The following is a 22,464-nucleotide window of genomic DNA, read 5'->3' on the forward strand; positions in this document are numbered from 1 at the left end:
AATGCTAGTGTAGAAGGACTGAGATTGAGATAGACACAAAAGAATGAAAGAGGATGGTTTCCTGTGGTTATCCACGGAGACGTGGATGGTGACAAACTCTGTCACCATGTCATTCTCTACCTGTGGCTAAGTCTGCCGCTGGTACTGCAGCACAAAAGACTTGTTTACTGAACAGGTACATTGGGGTTTGGGCTGGGGAATGAGAGAGCCGTGGGCAGAGCTGGGAGGGGAGGGAGAAGGTGTGTAGCACTTGAAGTTTAGATTCTCAGGAGGTCCCAATGTTATGGTTTTAAAGGGTCTGGATTTGCAGGTTGTGTGGACTTCTGCTATTTGGACTTGTGCTATACAGTAATAGACATTCCATATAGAATATGATGCAAACTTAGTGCAGTAAAATAGTATCACTGATAGAAAAAGCAGTAAGGAAATTAAATCCAAAGGGAGACAAATTTAATGATGGACTGCATCTTCTCCTTCTCCCTTTAAATAATATCTCACAGTCCAAAAAAGGAAGGGCTAAACATAACAAGTCAAGGTTAATCTCTAAATTGTTTTACTATTCTGCTTATAGGGATATCATTGTAATACATATAAAGTTCACATCAGTATATCAGAACAGAACTGAAGTTTTTGATCTTTGCTAAGGTTCATGCCTTTCAAAAAATAATTTCAGTAATACTAATCAGCGGCTTGTATCTATGTTAATATATATATATATATATATATAAATATACAATAAATATGTTTTGCATTACAACAGAATCCATCTTAAAGGATACACAGGAACTGCAGGCAAAATAAATAGCATTAGCCAACCAGGAAATGATTTTAGCACAAAGGATGCCGACAATGACAAGTGTATTTGCAAATGTTCACAAATGGCAACTGGAGGTATGAATGGGTTTCTTTATCATTTTCTTCCTATTTTTCCTGGCACTGAATATAATTTCGAACAAATGAACAGTGGAGTTGTTCAAAGGTCCAGGTGTGCAACTTTATTTCAGAACTCTGCCTAATTGTGCGATGGTTTAAAACACATGTGTTTCGGCCTCACTGGCCTGCCTCAGGAGCCTTGTTAATAACTTTCACTATTATGCAGAGCAGCACATAAACATAAAAGCTTCTAAAATACATGCTTTTAATCATCAGTCACCATTGAGCTTGGCAGCATATACCATAACAAAAACATCTGAAGAACATACTTCTGGATGAAGTTCTCGTGAGTACCATCCTGACATCTCCACTGTTCGTTTGCTCGTGTTTGAAGTTGTGGAGATTTTTCTCCCTGTATTGTTTGCCATACTGAATATAATTTGTCAGTAAGCAGGATTGTACAACATGACTAGTTATAATATGTCTATTCCAAAATTCATAACAGTACAGCAAGGTCAATAATGAATTTTTACTCAAAAATAAAAAGTATTTATTCTGAAATATGTCATCATAGGTAATATATAACTGAATACCATAACTATTTCTAACTGTTTACAGAAATACCAGGTTTATATTAAAACAGAATACAATTTTGAATTATACAAAGAGATTAGGTTCTTACCTTGATAATATCTTTTCCAGTAATGAGTCCATTGCAGGAAATACTGATCACTGTTTTCAGCATCTCCTCCTTCTCCCTGTTCTCTGCTGCCCCCAGTCAGTTAGTTTCAAAACCAGTGACAGCCCTACAGAAAAAAACAGGAAGAAAATGGGGAGATCCCCTTGCTCCCTAAAAATAAAAATCAGGAACTTGATCTGCTTATACAAAAGAACACAATGCTCACAAACATGCCAAGAAGAGGAAAGGAAAAAAGTCAAGAAATTTACTAACAATAAGCCCTAAGAAACTGTGGAACTCAGGGGAAAACACCTTTGAAACTATATACATTCAATATATAATTTGTTCAAATTAATGATTGATGGCAGAAAGTTCAGAGATGCAGCCTTCAGGCAGCTGACAGTCCAAGCAAACTCATCAACAATGATTGGTAGAGGGTTCAGTATACTAGAAAATATATTATCAAGGTAAGAACCTAATCTCTTTTTCCAGTGCAATAGGGATTGTATGCTGAAACAAGGTAAAGATAAAAACAACAGACTGTGGATGTACTGAAAGATGATTTTTATGTTTTTCTCCGAGTCTTGGAAAAGAATTTAAAATACTGCCAACCACAGTGGACAAAAATCTGATTTTACAACTTTCACATAAAAAAAAATATCTCAACCACCATAATTATAACTTCTAATTATATTCTATGAAAATTCTTGTTATCAGCAGTAAATGGAAATAAGAGATAAAAGAAATTCTTCATCTGGTGTAAGAAGAAATTTATAAGAAAAAATGCCCTTGAGTTCTTTCTAAAGTGATAATTGTCAAAAATGCTAATGGGTAAATGGCCAACTCTTCTTCTTCTATACTCCTGTCCTAAGACACCAACAGTAAATCCAGCTAGTGAATATGAACATGGCAAATAGCAGAAGAAAAGCTAATTATGTCGAACCCACTTACTATTACCCCAACTTACAATAAAGACCTTTTTTTAAATGGAGACCAAGTTTTACAAAATGGCTGCCTGTAGGCCAGTCTCATTCAATTGAAAGGAAGCTCCAAGCTGCTAAGGTTCAGGTATAATCTAAGGAAATACTTTTTTACAGAAAGGGTGATAAATACGTGGAATAGTCTCCTGGTAGAGGTGGTGGAGACAAAGACTGTGTCTGAATTCAAGAAAACATGGGACAGGCATGTGGGATCTTTTATGGAGAGAAAGAGATAGTGGATGCTGCAGATGGGCATATTGGATGGGCCATTTGGTCTTTATCTGCTATCATGTTCCTATATTTTTGTCTGTATTTATTTCCTTAAATCAGAACAGTGCATCTGATTGTTTCTAAAGAGTTTATCATTCTGTACATTTTTCATGTTATATTCATAAAAGTGTTTTCCTTAAACTAAAATAAGTACTATATTTATTTTTATTTCTATCTTGTTACAGGTTGGTGGTTTGACGCATGTGGTCCTTCTAACCTGAATGGGATGTACTATTCATTGGGACAGAATACAAACAAATTTAATGGCATTAAATGGTACTACTGGAAAGGATCAGGCTACTCTCTTAAAGCTACAACAATGATGATCAGGCCTGCAGATTTCTAAATGAATTTGCATTTTATGGAACATTTTTTGTACTATAAAACCTTCAGAGACTTTATTTGCACACATGTATGCTGCCTCATGCCCCACTGAAACAAATGCACCAGTATTCCAAATGGATCAGTCAGTTCTGATATTTAAATTTTAGCAGCTTTTTTAGACAAATATGATTTTTCTTACAAATAATGGGAAAGCTTTTGTACTAAAGAATCAAATTTTATGACTTTGGTGGAAGATCATAGATAAGAAACTGTGATGCAACTTGAAACTGCACGATGAAGAGATGTGTATGACTTCAGAAATAACTGGAACTGTGAAAATACACTTCACTTTAACATGTCTAATGCACATTCTTGAATTTTGAACATGATATTTTTACAGCATTATCTACAACGAGGACTATTTTGTACTTTTTGTACAGGTATACATAGTTATATAATTTAAATCAACATTTTCTAAAGGATTTCAGACCTTTTAGCTATGCTGCAAGCCACTTTTAGTTATAGATCATGGATTTTCTTGAACAGTATTATCAACTTATTGAACAGACCCCAAGACCAGCATATTCAGACACATTTAATACTTTAAGTGCATAAACTAATGTTCTATAGAACTACTGCAATTACATATATTGACTGTGTGATTTCTGGTTAACTTTCATTTTGTAATTCATTTACAATAGTTGATAGTTTGGTGTGGTACCATTTATTACATAACATCTTATACAGACATCATTTCTGGTTTTCTATAATAACCTGTTTTTGTAAAATACTTTCAGATGGTGAGTTAAACATCACCAATAAGATAGATACTTTGTTACTAGAATAAAATAATAAAGTAAAGAGAAAGCCTTGTTAAAAATAATTTTGTGCTTTCTGTACAACATTTAAGAAGGCAACTTTATCCAAGTAAAAGACAGACTGAAAAATGGTCAGTCTTACTGTCTAGATCAGTGTTCTTCAACCTTTTTACACCCGTGGACCGGCAGAAATAAAAGAATTATTTTGTGGGCCGGCAAACTAATAGGACTAAAATTTAAAATCCCTGTTTACGCTCCATTTCCGCGAGCTCAGTCCCCTCAAACCATCTGAACCCATCTGCACAAGCCGCAATTATGATTTTATATTGAACGTATTTTATTAAAGTATAAAAAGAAACAATATTCTGAACAATTGTGATTTTATAAATACATATATACAGAGCACGGACCAACAAAACCCCTGTCTCCCCTCCCCTTCACATATATCCCCTCTACTATCAAGAAAACTGAACAAGCCAAGTTCATAGAAATATCATGCTAACAGAATACTGCAGTTCCCAATTATGTCTCTAGCAGGATATATATTTCAAATCTGATATATTCTAATCACAAAATAAAATTATTTGTTTCTACCTTTTGTTGTCTCTGGTTTCTGCTTTCATCTTCTTTTCACTCTCTTCCTTCCAGCGTCTGCCCTCTCTGTCTCTTCAATCCAGCATCTGCCCCTTCCATCTACTGTCTGACCTCTCCCCCTTCCATATGGTATTTGTCTTCTTTCTATGCCCCTCTCCCCTTTCCATCCAGCCTATGCCCCTCTCTCCTTTTTACACGATTCACTCCAGCTTCACTGCTCTCTTCATTTTTATCTCTCCTACACCAGATCTAGCATCTTTGTCCTTCTCAATTTCTCTGCTGACCCTCCCTTCCCATCTCTCCCCTTCCCCTCCTCTAATCTCCTGCAAGCTGTTTCGTTCCTTTTTTCTTCTCCCTTCCCTTATCCCCCCTGTCCAGCAGTAACTCTCTTCCTTTTCCTTTCCCTCCTCCCCTCCCAGCAGCATCTCTCCTTCTCCCTCCCTCCAGGTCCAGTAGCAGCTGTCCCTTTTCCCCCCCTTGCCCAGCAGCTTCCCAGCCTCCTTTCCCTCCTCCCCTCCCAGCAGCATCTCTCCTTCTCCCTCTCCAGGTCCAGTAGCAGCTGTCCCTTTTTCCCCCTTACCCAGCAGCTTCCCAGACTCCTTTCCCTCCCCCCTCCCAGCAGCATCTCTCCTTCTCCCTCTCCAGGTCCAGTAGCAGCTGTCCCTTTTTCCCCCTTACCCAGCAGCTTCCCAGACTCCTTTCCCTCCCCCTCCCAGCAGCATCTCTCCTTCTCCCTATCCAGGTCCAGTAGCAGCTGTCCCTTTTTCCCCCTTACCCAGCAGCTTCCCAGACTCCTTTCCCTCCTCCCCTCCCAGCAGCATCTCTCCTTCTCCCTCTCCAGGTCCAGTAGCAGCTGTCCCTTTTTCCCCCTTACCCAGCAGCTTCCCAGACTCCTTTCCCTCCCCCCTCCCAGCAGCATCTCTCCTTCTCCCTCTCCAGGTCCAGTAGCAGCTGTCCCTTTTTCCCCCTTACCCAGCAGCTTCCCAGACTCCTTTCCCTCCTCCCCTCCCAGCAGCATCTCTCCTTCTCCCTCTCCAGGTCCAGTAGCAGCTGTCCCTTTTTTCCCCCTTACCCAGCAGCTTCCCAGACTCCTTTCCCTCCTCCCCTCCCAGCAGCATCTCTCCTTCTCCCTCTCCAGGTCCAGTAGCAGCTGTCCCTTTTTCCCCCTTACCCAGCAGCTTCCCAGACTCCTTTCCCTCCCCCCTCCCAGCAGCATCTCTCCTTCTCCCTCTCCAGGTCCAGTAGCAGCTGTCCCTTTTTTTTTTTTTCACCATGCCAGCAGCTTTCTCCCCTCCCAGCAACTCTCTTTACTTACCAGCGCTGCGATTCAGTAAGGCAGCCTCGGTTCCTTTGTTGGGTCGCACCGCCTCTGAGGAAAGCGGAAGTTGCATCATCAGAGGCGGCCTGACTCAGCAAAAGCTCCAAGGCTTCCTTCCTGAGTTGCTGCACTTGTAAGGAGAGCCGCTGGGAGGGAAGAAAGCACAGTCGGAGGCTCCCCATTCTATCTCCGGCCCTGCGCTCCTCGATCTTGCCGTTCCTGCGCGGACCGGCAGGAAATTGAAGAATTAATCTTGCCGGTCCTGTGCGGACCGGCACCGTTCCGCAGACCGGTGGTTGAAGAACTGTGGTCTAGATCAGTGGTCTCAAACTCAAACCCTTTGCAGAGCCACATTTTGGATTTGTAGGTACTTGGAGGGCCGCAGAAAAAAAAGTTAATGTCTTATTAAAGAAATGATAATTTTGCACGAGGTAAAACTCTTTATAGTTTATAAGCCTCCCCCCCCCCCGAAGGCCTGCATGTTCCCCCCTTCTTTGCAGCTTCCTCCAGCTTCCCTCCTGGCCTCCCGGTCTTAGTTTCAGCTAATTACCGCATCCTGCAGAGAGGATCGCCTGTGCTGTAGCATTCCTTGCAGGCTGCCATCAGCCTCCACAGCATGTTCCCTCTGCTGCGGTCCCGCCCATCTTCTGATGTCAGGGGCAGGATCATGGCAGAGGGAACGTGCTGCTGAGGATGACAGCAGCCTACAAGGATCGCTACAGCATTGGCAATCCTCTCTGCAGGCTGTGGTAATTATCTGAAGGTAAGAGTAGGAGGCCAGGGGGAAGCCGGAGGATGCTGCAAAAAGCGGGCAGCACTAGTACAGACCGCGGGCCGCAAAATAGTATCTGGCGGGCCGCATGTGGCCCCCGGGCCGCGAGTTTGAGACCACTGGTCTAGATAAAAGTACCCATGGCATTAAAAAATGCACACACTTACCTGTAGGGAAAAGACAATGGGCTGGGGGGGGGGGGGGGTAGAGCTCAGTGTACAGATAAAGTGACAACAGAAAACCTATAAAACTATGTGCAGATATATATGATTACTTTTTCCAGGTCAGTTTTCATGGAAGATAACTTTATAAAAGAAGTTTTGTGTATAAGCCAGTGTACATGTGAAAATACCTATTACAAAATTACCCCAATATACAAGTACATGCAATTACAAGAACACGTATGCTTGGACACAACTTTGGTATAAGCATATCTGTCAAGCAGAGTATGAGCAGATCTATTGATGAACATACTTTATAAGCATGTATTGTACATACATATAACTATACCTGTTTTTCTAGCTGGTGTAAATATATTGAGTTTATTAAAACCATGATTTGTGCTGGTATTTTATGAAGTCAGAGCCCACTCTTAAGAAAAAGTCCCTAGAGAACAAATTAATTTTACAATATAAAAAAGCAAAAATCTTCTTTGCTTATTTAAGTGAGAAACCAATAATAAATTTGGTTTAAATGGGAGACTCTCACTCAAAACAACTATATGATATGATAGTCATTTAAATACCTACCTAATATAAATGTGCATGAGTCGAGTCTCTTTCATTTGAAAGGAAACTCTGCAATGAGAGGGCATAGGATGAAGTTAAGAGGTGATAGGCTTTGGAGTAATCTAAGGAAATACTTTTTTTTGGAAAGGGTGATAGATGTGTGGAACAGTCTCCCGGAAGAGGTGGTGGAAACAGAGACTATGTCTGAATTCAAGAGGGCCTGGGATAGGCACATGGAATCTCTCAGAGAGAGAAAGAGATAAAGGTTACTGTAGATGGGCAGACTAGATGGGCCATTTGGCCTTTATCTGCTGTTATGTTTCTATTCAAAGTTGTTAAAACAACGCAGGCTGAAAAATTGAAGACATTAGAAAATTGGAAGACTAGCCAAATGGCAGATGAAAGTTAATGTGGACAAATGCAAAGTGATGTACATTGGGGAAAAATGTTCAAGTCACAGTTACCTAGTGCTAGGTTCTACTTGCAGTCAGTACCCAACAAAAAGATCTAGGTACCATTGTGGAAAATATGCTGAAATCTTATGCCCACTTTGTGGTAGAGGCAGCCGAGAAAACAAACAGAATGCTGGAAATTATTAGAAAAAGGATAGAAAACAAGACAAAAATTGTCTTGCCTTTGTATTGTTCCATGCTGCAACCTCAATGGAATATTGTGAACAATTCTGGTTGATGTATCTAAAGAAAGAAATAGCAGAATTAGAGAAGAAAAGATTCAAAGAAGAGTAACCAAAATAATTAAGGGGGTGGAGCTCCTCTCATATGAGGAAAGGCTTAAGAGGTTAGGCTCTTCAACTTTGAGAAGAGACAGCTGAGGGGGAATTATGACAGAGATCTACAAAATCTTGAGTGGTGTAGAACAGGTAAACGTGAACTTATTTTTTATATGAATTTACATGGTAATACTTTTAAAACCAATAGGAGATATTTTTTCACTCAATGAAAAGTTGAAGATGCAGAGGATCTGGTAACAGCAGTTGGCATATCTGGGTTTAAAAAAAATGTTTGAAAAAGTTTCTAGAGGAAAAGTCCATAGCCTGTTATTGAGACAGACATGTGGAAAGCCAGTGTAATAGAATCTTGCTATTTGAAATTCTGACAAGTACTTTTGACCTGGATTGGCCACTGGTGGAAGCAGGATACTGGACTAAATGGATCAGTGGTCTCATCCAATATGGCTGTTTTTACAGTATGTATCAATAATACTTGATTCAAACAAGCTAAAGGAGGAATAGCCTAAAGATTAGTACAGTGGGCTGAGAACAAGGGTAACTGTGTTCAATTCCCACTACAGCTTCCTGCAACCCTAGGCAAGTCATTAATTCTCCACTATCCCAGGTACAAAATAAACAAACAAACCTTAGATTGTGAACCCACTAGGGATAGATAAAAGTACCTGTATATAATATGCATCCTGCTTTGGTTGTAACATTGAAAGAGAGTATATCAAATGCATGACCCTTGTGACACATGAAAAGTAAATAAAGGAAAACATGAACTAAGACTTAACACTATCAATATGAGTAAGTGGATAAGCAGGCTTACAATTGTATGCAACTTTAGACACTCCTTGTCAAAATGTACATGTCAATGAATCCCTAACAGTGGTGCTGCCCGATTCGAATCGGTTCACCGATTCACTTTGGGTGAATCGATTCAAATCAATTTAAAACAAACAAACAAACAAATCGGCTTCCCAATTCGACTGACCCTCCCCCCTTGATCCCTAAAGCAGGAGCGGCAGCACTGCTCTTGCTGGCCGGCCGCTGCCGTACCTGCTTTAGAGGGCGAGGGTCAGTCGGGAAGTGCTGGTGTCCAGCTTCCCCACCCTGGCGTCCAGCTTCCCCTCTAGCCTCTCGCACACTATTTACCTAATAGGAGCAGCCTGCAGAGAAGATCACTGTGCTAGCGATTTTTGCAAACTGTTTCAAAGCTGTTTCCTCCGTCACGCCATCAGAGGAGGAAACAGCTCCGAAGCAGTTTGCAAAGATCGCTAGCACTGCGATCTTCTCTGCAGGCTGTTCCTATTAGGTAAATGGTGTGCAGGAGGCCAGGGGGAACATGCAGGCCTTCCCGGGAGAGGGGGGAGGGAGAAAAGTCCTTCGGGGTGGGAGGTGGGACAGACCTTCAGGGGGGACAGACCTTTAAGGGGGAGACAGGTCTTCAGGGATGGTGGCGCAGGCCTTCAGGGGGAGGTGCAGGACTTCAGGGGAGGACAGACCTTCAGGGGAGGGGGGCCCTGGTGTAGAAGTACAGGGAGAGAGGGAGGGAAGGGCGGGGTTCAAAGAGACATGCATATGCTGGACTTTGGGGGGGGGGGAAGAAATAAAAAGTCTAAAAATAGAGGAGAGGGAGAGAGATGATGGACAATGGCATTTAGGGAGGGAAGGAACAGAAAGGGAGAGAGGTTGGACACAAGGGATGGTGTGGAGGGGGGATAGAGATACTGGATAAGAGGGCAGTTGGGAAAAGAAAGGGAGAGATGGTGGACCCTGGGTGGTGGGGAAGGAGGGAGAGATGCTGGATGAAAGGGTAGTTGAGAAAAGGTGGATCTGTGGATGAAGACGAAAAAAAGGAAAGATGCCAGACCTCCGGGGGAAGGAAGGGAAATAGAAGGGTAGGACAGAGATGGCAGATGGATGGTTAGCACGGAGAAAGAAGAAAGAAGGAGACCCTGGCAAGCAAGACAACCAGAGCCTGGGACCAACAAGATCTGAATAATGATCAGATAACAAAAGGTAGAAAACTAATTTTATTTTCTGTTTTGTGATTACAATATGTCAGATTTGAAACGTGTATCCTGCCAGAGCTGGTGTTAGACCACAAATGTAAGCTAGGATTTAACAGAGAGAGGAAAAGTCTTTTTTGTTTGTTTATTTTGTTTACACCACAGCGCCAGTGTGGTTAGGAGAAGGCAAAAGGGGTGAAGAGGCTATAAAATAAACCCACCAGGATATTTGAAAAAAAATACCCAATTGGGCAGGAAAATCGAATCGAATCAAAAAACCAATTCAATAGGCTGAATCGAATTGAATTTTTTTTCCTGAATCAGGCAGTACTACCTAATAGAAGCTGTCAAAACCTCTGCAGGTTGAAGTTAGAGATGATACCTTTCTGTAATGTTTAATGCAAAATTATTATTTATTTTAATTTGCTGAAATCAACAAATAAAGTGAGTGTGGCATGTGCATATTCCAGTTGATTAATCACCATTTTTAAAAGTTGATAATAAAGGGGGAGGAGCAAGATGGCAGCTCGGTAAGGCACGCTGTGAGACAATGCTTTGATGTATTTTGTTTTTTGCTGTTCTGCTATTAGTACATTTTATCTCATGCCAAAAAGATATGATGCTTCTTTTGCCTGTCTGGGTGTCGCAGATCCCCTCAACGAAACAAACAGAAAATCACTAGCTATGTGGATACGTCATTTCAGGGCAAATTGGCTGTTCTGGGAGCAAGAAAGAGCTCAGAATTTGGAAGTAAAGTCTGCTTAGCCCCATGGACACAGTAGTGTTTCAGAATCAGAGGGGGAAGAGATTCAGGAGTCATGCAATGTTACACAACTTATATTAATCAGCACAGATGAATGGGCCCTACTCAGTCTCTTTTCCCCACTGCGATTACAACTCATTTTTATGTTTATTTACAAAACCAGCCTTATTGGTTCAGAGCAGCTTACAAAACAAAATACATTAAATTTCAAAACGATAAAAGAACTCCATTACTAAAATAGGAAAGCCCCACTTTCCATACCAAGAATACATCCATCCATCTTATCAACTATACTACAGTAAATTCTCAGTCAGCTGTTTTTGTTGATTATTTCTACACCTATTGATTTAAGCCTCAAATACCATTCTAAAGATGTGGCACTGGCAGTAAAGTTGTTGCTTCCTTGGTCCATAGTTGACGTTTGAACCCACCATACCACCTTTCTCCCCACCCCCTCAAGTTAAGCTTGCAGAAGTAGCTCTAGATGCAATTTGGTCTACTTTAGACTCTCTCTACTAGATATGTTCTGGAATTATCTCCTCTGTGTATTCAAACTCTACTTGATTACAGAATGTAGAAGGGGGTCTGTTTCTTATTGTGTAAAAATGAAGGACTTGGGATCTAAAGTTCAACAGGTAAAACAAATGCAAGTGTCTTTGGCCCAGAATAAGATGGTTATCCATTGAAAAATAAAGGATTTGGACAATTTTACTAGACATTTGAAAGTTCTGAATTTCCCCAGATGATGACAATTAGTCCTAAAGATTGATTTTATAGATTTTTGAAGGTTTAAAAATATCCAGACTTAGGGTTCCTTTTACAAAGGATTAGCGAGCATTATTGCCTGCTTAAAAGGAGGCAGTAGTGGATAGCGCACGGGGCATTTTAGCACATGCTAAGCATGCGCTAAAACCGCTAGCGCACCTTTGTAAAAGGACCCCTCAGTCTTTCCTCCATTACATTATGTATTATGTACCAGCTATGACACAAACTTCTTACTACCGCATTGGAAGCTTCTGTTGCTCAGATTTCATCAGACAGTTTCAAGTATGATAGAATTTATTTAAGTTGAATGGATGAGGTCACATCCAGAAATACCTTATTGGTTTCATTTGTCTTCCTGCAGGATAGAGAATTTTTGTTAAGATTTTTTTTATTGAGTTATTGTAATTTTCTTGGTCAGAAGGTTTCTATTTTTCCTGATATATATCTAGATGGAAATAAATTAGAAGAAAGAAATCTCTTTTTGTCAACAAGTCATCAAATGAAAAGATTTTTCTTACACTTTCTAATGATGAAGTAAAGCTCGTTTTGTATTACCTGTCTCACGTGAAGAAATTTGCTTCTAAAGTTCACTCAGAGTATGACTATTTTCAGTGGGGGCATATCAGAAAAGATATAGCTTCTAGCTGCACATAATTTACACATTTTGCTTATTTTAACCAGTGCTAACAGATAAAATATGAAAGCTTTTTCTTTTATATCTTTGGTAGAGTGGTTTGCTTAGTGGCATTTTGTTACATGAGATTGAATAAAATCCCATTTTTGACAATATCTCAGAAACCATGTGGCCCAACTCAAAATGGGTTGCAGTTTCTGAATCTACACAAAGTTCATAATGTATAGCAAATGTCGCATTTGTTGAACATTTAACAGTAGTTATTAAGATCTAAAAGGTACTTAAATTTTGTCTGCTGCAACTGTGTCAATTCCCCATTAGATAAAAAAGCTGATTGTTCAAAACTATTGAAACCAGAAGTCTGAAATTTTGCCGTTTTTTCTTAATCTTGTATATTGGTCTCCATTCTATTAGATTATCCATTTTTAAAATGGTGAGGTGGAGACCATTGGTTGAATTGATATGGAATGGCCCACAGCCATGGGGCAGAGCAAAGTAATGCTACAGTAGTTTGATGTGTCTTTTTATCTTTTTTAACTAGACTGGAAGTGGGGCTTTTAAATGATGAGCTGCAACCTGTTGTTTCTTAGCCAGTGCTTTTTATTCATTGAAGGACTATTTAATAATGAGTTGATAATTCTATTGAATTGAACTGAACTGGGAATTTCTTTTGAACTGCAATGGAAGAGTTTTCCAGTAGAGACTGAAAGAAATAGGGGATACAAATATGACTAGGTTTGGAGTAAGCCTTGAGGCCACTAATTTCCATATGAATCTTGAATTCCTTAAAACTTGCCTATTTTTAGACTGTCCATGGAAGGAACCAAGATTTTGGAAGCTCAGGACTATTAACAAGTAATACTCTCCCAGTGAACTTCGTGTGTTCAAACATTTTCCAATAGCTTTAAAAAAATTAGTTTGTTTTCCATCTTGAGTGGAATGAGAAAGAAAATAAAGACCTCTCTAGACTGAGATCTGCTAAAAGGTAAATTACTTCTTGGCATTAGAAGTTCTTTTCCTTCCTCCTAAGGCATCCTTGGGGTGGTTCTCATCACAATCTCTAACAAAATGACAAACATACTACCATCTATAGTTAGCATTGGACTTTCCAGGCCAAAAAAAAAATCTGAAAGCATGACACAAAAACATTACATCAAAAACAAAAGCATATGACAAAATCAGGCAGAGATATGTATTGTCATCCTTTTTAAATAAATCGGTCTTAAGATGGTTTCTAACATTCCTTTAGTTCAGTTCAGTTCGATATACCGTAAATATAAAGCAAGGTAAAAACTAAGATCTTTACAAAGTGAAATAAGGGGAGGGAACACACTTCACAGCCACTCAAACCAAACTGATGACAACACAGGACACACAGAATTAAAGGTAGGTAGGAAAGGGTAGGTTACAATATAAGCAAGGAAAAAGGGGGACAGGATGATAACAAAAGGAGGGGGGTGGAAGTGCAAGAACAGTCTTAATTAGAAGTCAAGTCAAAAGGGAAGGACAAGAACAAAGTCACAAAGAGATTCCAGATTGTATGAAAGAGAAAAGTAATAAGCCTTTAATAGACTTTGGAACCGCAGGAAAATGACTCAGTCCTAAGATAGATGGGGAGGATCGGAGCCATGACAGAGAAAGAGAAACTTCTATGAATGTCGAAGAAAATGTGGTAAAAAGAAGGAATGGTCAGGAGGTAGTGCTTTCTCAGAAGGGACTAAGGTAAAGCATTCCAAAGGACGGGTCCTGCCAGTCAAAAAATAGAAGAGTGGAACTCATCAAGTCTAATTTGATGAAATGATGGAACATATAATTAGGGAAAGGGATTGGGACTTGTATACTGCCTTTTTGTAGTTACACAACCACACTCAAAGCGGTTTTACATACACATACTTCAAGCATTTTCCCTATCTGTCCTGGGTGACTCATAAGAACATAAGAATAGCCTTACTAGGTCAGACCACGTTCTCACGGTGGCCCAATCCAGGTCACTAGTACCTGGCCAAAACCCAAGGTATAGCAATATTCCATGCTACAGATACAGGGCAAGCAGTGACTTCCCCGTGTCTTTCTCAATAACAGACTATGGACTTTTCCTCCAGGAACTTGTCCAAACATTTATTAAAACCAGATATGCTGTCTGCTTTTCCTACATCCTCTGACAATGTGTTCCAGAGTTTAACCATTCTCTGAGTGAAAAAAATTTCCTCCTATCGATTTTAAGAGTATTTCTCTGAAATTTCATTGAGTGTACCCTAGTCTTTGTAATTTTTGATGGAGTGAAAAATCGATCCACTTGTATCCGTTTTACTCCATTCAAGATTTTGTAGTCTTCAATCATATCTCCCCTCAGCCGTCTCCTTTCCAAGCTGAAGAGCCCTAACCGTTTTAATCTTTCCTCATACGAGAGGAGTTCCATCCCCTTTACCATTTTGGTTGCTCTTTTTTGAACCTTTTCCAGCACCACTATATCTTTCTTGAGATAAGGAGACCAGAATTGAACGCAATACTCCAGATGAGGTCGCACCATGGAGCGATACAGGGGCATTATAACATTCTTAGTCTTGTTAACCATCCCTTTTTTTAATAGTTCCTGGCATTCTATTTTCTTTTTTGGCCGCTGACGCACACTGGGCGGAAGATTTCATCGTATTGTCTAAGATGACACCCAGATCCTTTTCTTGGGCGCTAATCCCCAAGGTGGACTCTAGCATCTGGTAACTGTGATTCAGGTTATTCTTCCTAATGTGCATCACTTTGCATTTGTCCACATTAAATTTCATCTGCCTTTTGGATGCCCAGTCTTCTAGTTTCAATCCGCATGCGTTTTAACAGCTTTGAACCGTTTAGTGTCATCTGAAAATTTAATTACCTCACTCGTCGTTTCAATTTCCAGATCATTTTGTTTGGCATCAGTGAGAGCGGGAGGGTGGGGGGATGGGTTGGGTTGGTAGGGTGGGTTTGATGGTTTTAGTATATAAATTTGAGCTACCTTGTTGTCTTCTGTTTTTGATTCTGATTGTTGTGCTCAATAAAATATATTTAACAATAAATAAGTTAAATAGCACTGGTCCCAATACAGAACCCTGCAGCACTCCTCTGTTTACTCTCCTCCATTGAGAAAAATGACCATTTAATCCCACCCTCTGTTTTCTATCTGATAACCAATTCCTTATCCACAACTGAACTTTGCCACCTATCCCAAGACTCTAATTTTCTCAGTAGCCTCTCATGAGGAACTTTATCAAAAGCTTTCTGAAAATCCAGATATACTATATCAACCAGCTCACCTTTATCCACATGTTTATTCACACTTTCAAAGAAATGAAGCAAATTTGTGAGGCAAGATCTCCCTCAGCTCACAATCTATCTAATGTACCTGGGACAGTAGAGGATTAAGTAACTTGTCCAGGGTCAAAGGGAGTAGCGCAGGGTTTGAAGTCATATCCTGAAGGCTGTAGCTCTAACCACTATGCCACACTCTCCTAAGTACCTGAATATATGTATACCGCATTGAATGTGTAACCACAAAAAAACAGTATACAGTACATGTCCCAATCCAATTCCCTTTCCCTAATATCGTTAGCACAGTGCAGCAAGCTACATGGATGGTAAAGTAGTAAGGTAGTAGCAATACCCAACAGAGTGTCATTATTTAGTGTTCTGTGTATTAAACCCAAACTTGAACTGCAAATGCCAACACAAAGGGAGCAAATGCAAAGACTCCAAAATATGTGATATATGCTTGAAGTGTGAGATTTTCTTGATTAAGGCTGCTAATGCATTTTAAGCCACTTACAAGACCCAAAACAAAGTAATGTCCTTCTTGCCTGAAACAGAAAAATATTATTTTATATGCCAAAATTGTGAGCTACACTTAGCTATAATAAACCTTTTTTATGAAAATAAACCTATCTTAAGCTTCCTTACCGAAAATAATTGATTAATTTCTAAGACTGGTAATTGTGTAGAGCAACGATTCTCAACCTTTCTTCTATGACATCTGACAGAGCATGTTTATGTACTTCACAACCTGAACAAAAAAGAGCCCAAATATTTTATTGTAGTTTCTTTAAATAAACTTTATTTCCATGTTTAAAACTTATCTTTGCTTACTCTTTCAGTGGGAAATCTGGAACTGATATTTCAATATTGGGTCTAATGGTAGATAATCACACTAAAACTGTGATCATCAAGTCTAACTAGAACAGAGCTAAAACATTTGCCTTTACTACTTGCCATATACAAAACATTCTGTTATCACTTCTGTGATAGCAACACACAATTCCTCCAATGCCAATCCTTTCCCAAGAGGAAGGAGGTTCTAATTCTGTTTGGGAAGGAGAAAAGGCGGCAGAGTCTGGGTTAAGATCATCAAATAACCAAAGGTCTGATAATGAAGACTCTATGGGGCTCATAATGGAAAGAGGAAAACGTCCAAAAACCGGCCTCAGTTGGCACTTGGACAATCATCAATCAAAAATGTCCAAGTGCTGATAATAAAACTGGGTTTTGGACGTATTTTAAAATGACCTAGGCGTTCACAGTGGCGCTGAACAACCATAGCTAAATGCGGCATTTCAGGAGGAGTGTCGAGGGCGGGATTTGGGCAGGACATGGGCAGGTTTAGACTTAAGTCGTACTGCATGTATAACCGAAAGTTATACAGCACATAGACAGAACTTGGACGTTGTACTTTAGACCATTTAAAACATGATCTAAGTCACAAAAACCCACCTAAAGTCACCAGATAAGCACTGCAGACACAAACTACAGACCCCCCCCCACTACCCCAGTGATCACCGACCCCCCCCCAACCCCATAAAAATTGTAATCACACCTTTAAAATTCATCCTCCAGACCATCATCACCTGGCAGCCTGGTATAGGAAAGCCTAATTGACCTGCCCAGAGACGGCTTAAGTCATCTTGGGGGTGGGTTAGGGACCCATGGAGAGGAGGACCTATACCCATAAGCGACTGTAATCACTGCATTGCTGGTTAAACATGTGCACACCCCTAAAAAAAACCCAAACCCTTTTGTACTGCCCTTTAAGTGGCTTCTGCAGCCATAAGGGCTATTGAGGTGGTAGATAGGTGGGTCTAGGGTATTTTGGAGGTGGTTTGGGGGCCTCACCATTATCTGTAAGGGAGCTGTAATGAGATGAAGACATGGCACCCTTTTTGTGAAGTTCACAGCAGTGCCCTGTAAGGTACCTCATTATTTAGGTGCCATGTCTGGTTGTCCAGTCCATCACTTTGTAGACCCCTCCCATATCCAAAAGGTCCGTTTCTAGGCATTTTTGCCTTGGATGAAAAGTTGGACAAAAATGTGGTATAAAGATGGACGATTTAGCAGCTTGGACAATCAGATCGGCAGGACGTGTAGTTAGATGATTTTCGAAACGGAAAATAATTTGGACGTATTTTTTGAAAATATGTCCAAGGCTGTTTTTTTACTTTGTACGACTTGCGACTTGGACGAAATGAACTTAGACGTTCTTTTCGATTATGCCCCTCTAAAGGTATAGGATAGTACAGTCAAACCTCGGTTTGCGAGTAACCCGGTTTGCGAGTGTTTTGCAAGACGAGCAAAACATTCTTGCAAAACGTGTCTCGCAAACCGAGTGTTGACTCGATTTGCGAGCACCCCCCGATAACCGGCATCGCTCCCCCCGCTCGCAAAGGGCCCCCTCCCACTCGAATCGGCACCCCCCCCGCGAGAACAGAAACCCCCCGCCCGACCAACTTTAACTCACCCCCCCTTTGGCACCGGCACGCAACCCACAAGTGCCGGTGCCGCTTGAAGATCTTCTTCCCAGTCTCTGCCGGCTTTGAGCATGCATTTGCGCATACTCAGATGCATGCTCAAAGCCGGCAGAGACCAGGAAGAAGAAGATCTTCAAGTGGCACCGGCACTTGTGGGCTGCATGCCAATGCCAAAGGGGGGGTGAGTTAAAGTTGGTCGGGCGGGGGGTTCCTGTTCTCGTGGGGGGGGGGTGCCGATTTGAGCGGGGGGGGGGGGCCTTTGTGAGTGGGGGTGAGCGGTTCTCGTGCCGGTGCCAGACGGGGGGGTGAGTTAAAGTTGGTCGGGCTGGAGGTACCTGTTCTCACGGGGGGTGCTGGATCACGCGGGGGGGGGGGGGATTTTGTGAGCGGGGGGGGGGGGATTTTGTGAGCGGGGGGGGGGGAGCAGCGCCCTGGCCTCGGGGGGTGGAGGTGGGGGGGGTGGGAACGTATCAAAGCGAGTTTCCATTATTTCCTATGGGGAAACTCGCTTTGATAAACGAGCATTTTGGATTACGAGCATGCTCCTGGATCGGATTATGCTCGTAATCCAAGGTACCACTGTATACATATTTTAATGGTTGAGAATGTGTTCTGTGCACATGTTCAAATTCCAATACTTTAGCCAAGATGAATTTAAGCGGACTGGGTATGCATGAATCCAAAAAAAGACAAATCAATTTAGATTCTTCCACATGTTTATCCAAGCATAGGATAATAATATTACTCTAATCCTCATATCCTCATATCCTCTAGTCCTCATATCTCTGCTAGATAATCTCCACAGAAACTGCCTCAGTGTTAGTGCTGCTGGATTCCTCAGCAATTTTTTACATTCTGAACCACAATATTATGCTAGCATGGTTGGCAAAAACAGGCATCGGTGACATTATTACCTGGTTCAGATCCTACCTATCAGATAACTAAACAATATAACCTGTTGTTTAATACCTCATCACCATTCTAAGCACCTAATCCAGGGTCACGTCTCTAAATTAGTTAGTGTTGCACATACTCTAAACTTTAATTCTAAGCTAGTACACTCAGTGTGGTACTTATATCATGCTAAAAAAGAGTTTCCTTCTTCATAAGATGTATGAGGGTCATTTCATAAATAATGCATACTATTTTTTTAAATTTATATGTTTTATTTTTTTTTTCAAGCATTTCTTTACAATCCTTCAATATAGTCTCCCTGCTTTGCAATGACCGAGTCCCAACATCTGGGAAGCTTCATTATTCCATCCAAGACACCGTTTCTTTTAAGTTGCTGAATGGCTCGGGTATCGGCGGAAAAAATCTCTTCCAGAGATGCAAAATGATGTCCATACTTAGGTTGTTTCACCTTTGGAAAAATGTTTAAGTCTGTTGGACTCATGTCTGGACTATAGGGAGCATGAGGTAACAACTCCCAGCCATATTTGCGTAGTTTTTCAATGACGACATTCCCTATGTGCGGGCAAGCATTGACGTGAAGAATGAGTGGCCCAGCCAAGAGCAACTGAGGTTGGGTTTTGTGCATTTTTTGCAAAAAATCACGATAATACACTGCTGTGACATTTCTTCCACATGGAACTTTGTCTGTAATGATGATGCCTTCATGATCATAAGCAAAAATCATCATTTGTTTGACTTTTAATTGAGCTTGCTGAAATATTTTTGGCCGTGGGGAAGATGGAGCTCTCCACTCGTCATTGAAAAACTACACAAATACGGCTGGGAGGTGTTACCTCATGCTCGCTACAGTCCAGACATGAGTCCGCAAGACTTCAACCTTTTTCCAAAGTTGAAACAACTTATGCGTGGACATCATTTTGCATCTCTGGAAGAGCTTTTTTCCGCCGGTACCCGAGCCATTTGGCAACTGAACAAAAACGGTTGTCTTGGATGGAATAATGAAGCTTCCCGGATTTTGGGACTCGGTCATTGCAAAGCAGGGAGACTATATTGAAGGATTGTAAAGAAATACTTGGAAAAAAAAACAAACATGTAAATTTAAAACAAAGTGTGCATTATTTATGAAATGACCCTCGTAATATGTATCACAGAGTGCTTAGAAATTGCTTTTAATCCATACCGTCACTTTTTTTTGTTCAGTATCTATTTTATCACTAGCTAAACTGATTCAGTTGACAGAATCAGAAATTTAGATCTACACAGATGAAGTACTGCTACATTAAAATCAGATTACCTAATACTCTGAGTAAACTGATTACTTATTTGAGAGATTTCAACAGTGGACAAAAAACAAACTAACTGAGCCAAATAAAACAAAGTTGATATGTGTCCCTAATGCAAGTGGTCAGGCACCCAAAATCAAAATCCATTTTGGGAGATATTAACTTACCCAAAAAGTACAGGTGAAGGACTTTGGGATTCAGCTAGCCTTGACATTCTCTGATCCCCTAAATTCAAAAGTGGTGTCTATCACTTGCAGCAACTGAACAATCTCTCCCCATACATTGAGGGGCAAGTCTAGTCAGTGGTCCAAATCATACCATAGCTGAACTACTGTAATACACTAACCACAAAGGGTCTGGCTCCATCTCCAATGAATTCAGAATGATATAAGTAACATACTATATCATACCATTTCTTTAAGAACTACTGGCCAAACTAAAAACTATCTCTGATCTTCAAAACCTTTAGACAAAATGGGCCAGAGTACTTGAGCAGGCTTACCCTCTAAGCATCTTCGAGTACTCTAAGGCATCCTCTAGGAGCATTGGTAATTGTCTCCCTGCCAAAGGAAATCACATGATGTGACAGAAGTAACCCCCCCCCCCCACACACACACACACTCTTGAACTCAGTATTATTAGGACTTAACAAAAGGTTACCTCTACATCAGAAAGCAGGTGCAGGCCCAGGTTGTTTTCTCAAGCCTTTAATGGGTGAAATGATTGACTCGCCAGCCATACAAAATAGCAGGGCTAGTTTACCACATATCCTAAGATCAGTTGCACACATTGTTATATACAATTTGTTTTCCAGTCAGTAGCCAATTATTATTAATCTCAAATTCTTTTGTTATACCTAATCTTGTTTGTCCACATTCTTCCTCTTCTATCCCTTTTGATGTTTATTAAGGTGTTTTCATTTAAACTGTGTTCCTGAGTACTGTGGCTTTTTAATATAAATGTATTACGTAATATGCTTTATTATATATTGCTACATGAATACCTTAATGTGTATTCTGCTATCACTATCTTACTATAGTTACAGCTATGACTTTTTCTTTTGAATTATTAAAAATTTTTTATCTTAAATTATCAGAATGTTTCTTGGACAGCATAAAACAAATATTTCAACTGGACAATAAGATTAGCTACACAACGGATCTATCCCAAAGCAAAAAGTCTTCTAGTACTGCCCAAATATAAGTCAAATACAATCATATACTGTGCCTCTAATTGCTTCTGCCTCTACAGATTCCTTGCACACCCTAAAGCAGTGTTTCTCAACTTGGTCCTGGAATACCCCCTTATCAGTCAGGTTTTCAGGATATCCACTTGGACCACATAAACTTGATTTGCATATACTGCCTCCATTACATGCAAATTTCTTTCATGAATATTGATGATATCCTGAAAACCTGACTGGCAAGGGGTACTCCAGGACCGATTTGAGAAGCACTGCCCTAAAGGACCAAGATGAAACCTCTTTAAATAAAAAAGCACAAACCTCTATCGTGCCAAGAAACATTCTGAGATTGTGTAGGCGAATAGAGAACAATAGCTGGTACTTAAATCTTAGAAACAGATGGGGTGTAAGTTTTGTAAAGTATAAAATATCATTGAACTTACAGGAGCTGCAGGAAAGTGGCTTGAAAGTTCATATGGTTCCTCAGGTATCCAGTGACCATAATCCAAAGAACAAAGCACCTGAAACAAATTTCAGCAATAAGATTTTATTTCATTTCATTCATTTATGCACAATGCTATTTAGCTTTTAATAGGGAATTAAATTTTAATAGATACAGGAAATGAGACATTTACTTTAACGAACGATTTGGATATCCCTCTGAAAGAAAACAAAGAACAAATTAAAGAAAGATTAGGTTCTTACCTCGATAATCTTCTTTCTTATAGATGTGTCTAGTGGTCCTGAACCATAGAGGGGCATAATCAAAAAAACACGTCTAAGTCCTCTTTTGGACAAAGGCCTTAAACGTTGAAAGTAGAAGCATGGAAAATGTCCATTATCAAAAAAAATGTCCTAAAGGAGGTTTTTTTTGATAATGGCCTGCCTCTATGTTCAGCTGTTTAAACGCCCAGACCACCACTACGTCTAAACTTATACCATATAATCAACCTAAAAAAAGCCTAAGCCCCAACGTCCAAAATCAAGGGCTTTTAGGCGAAGGAGGAGCCAGCCTATAAGCTGGATTCTGTAACTGGTGTCTGTCAAAAACA

The 22,464-nt window shown here is 40.4% G+C and overlaps 2 protein-coding genes across 6 annotated transcripts in view; one reads left to right on the forward strand and one right to left on the reverse strand.

Annotated features, from left to right (window-relative positions):
* Window positions 1-4,199, forward strand: part of ANGPT2 (angiopoietin 2) — a 205,378-nt gene extending 201,179 nt beyond the window's left edge. The window contains exons 8-9 of the mRNA XM_033937331.1: window positions 761-891; window positions 2,988-4,199. Coding sequence (XP_033793222.1) covers window positions 761-891; window positions 2,988-3,148 — 292 coding nt within the window. The 3' untranslated portion in view covers window positions 3,149-4,199. The remainder of the gene's footprint in view (window positions 1-760; window positions 892-2,987) is intronic.
* MCPH1 (microcephalin 1) overlaps window positions 1-22,464 on the reverse strand; it is a 490,428-nt gene that overhangs the window by 306,922 nt on the left and 161,042 nt on the right. For 4 of the 5 annotated variants that reach the window (XM_033937330.1, XM_033937327.1, XM_033937326.1 and 1 more), the window contains one exon: window positions 21,856-21,933. In XM_033937330.1, the coding sequence (XP_033793221.1) occupies window positions 21,856-21,933 (78 nt within the window). Of the gene's footprint in view, window positions 1-16,242; window positions 16,297-21,855; window positions 21,934-22,464 lie in introns of those variants that run through there. The other variant, XM_033937328.1, reaches the window with a different exon arrangement.

Source organism: Geotrypetes seraphini, chromosome 3 (genome assembly GCF_902459505.1).
Source record: "Geotrypetes seraphini chromosome 3, aGeoSer1.1, whole genome shotgun sequence".
Classification (NCBI taxonomy): domain Eukaryota; kingdom Metazoa; phylum Chordata; class Amphibia; order Gymnophiona; family Dermophiidae; genus Geotrypetes; species Geotrypetes seraphini.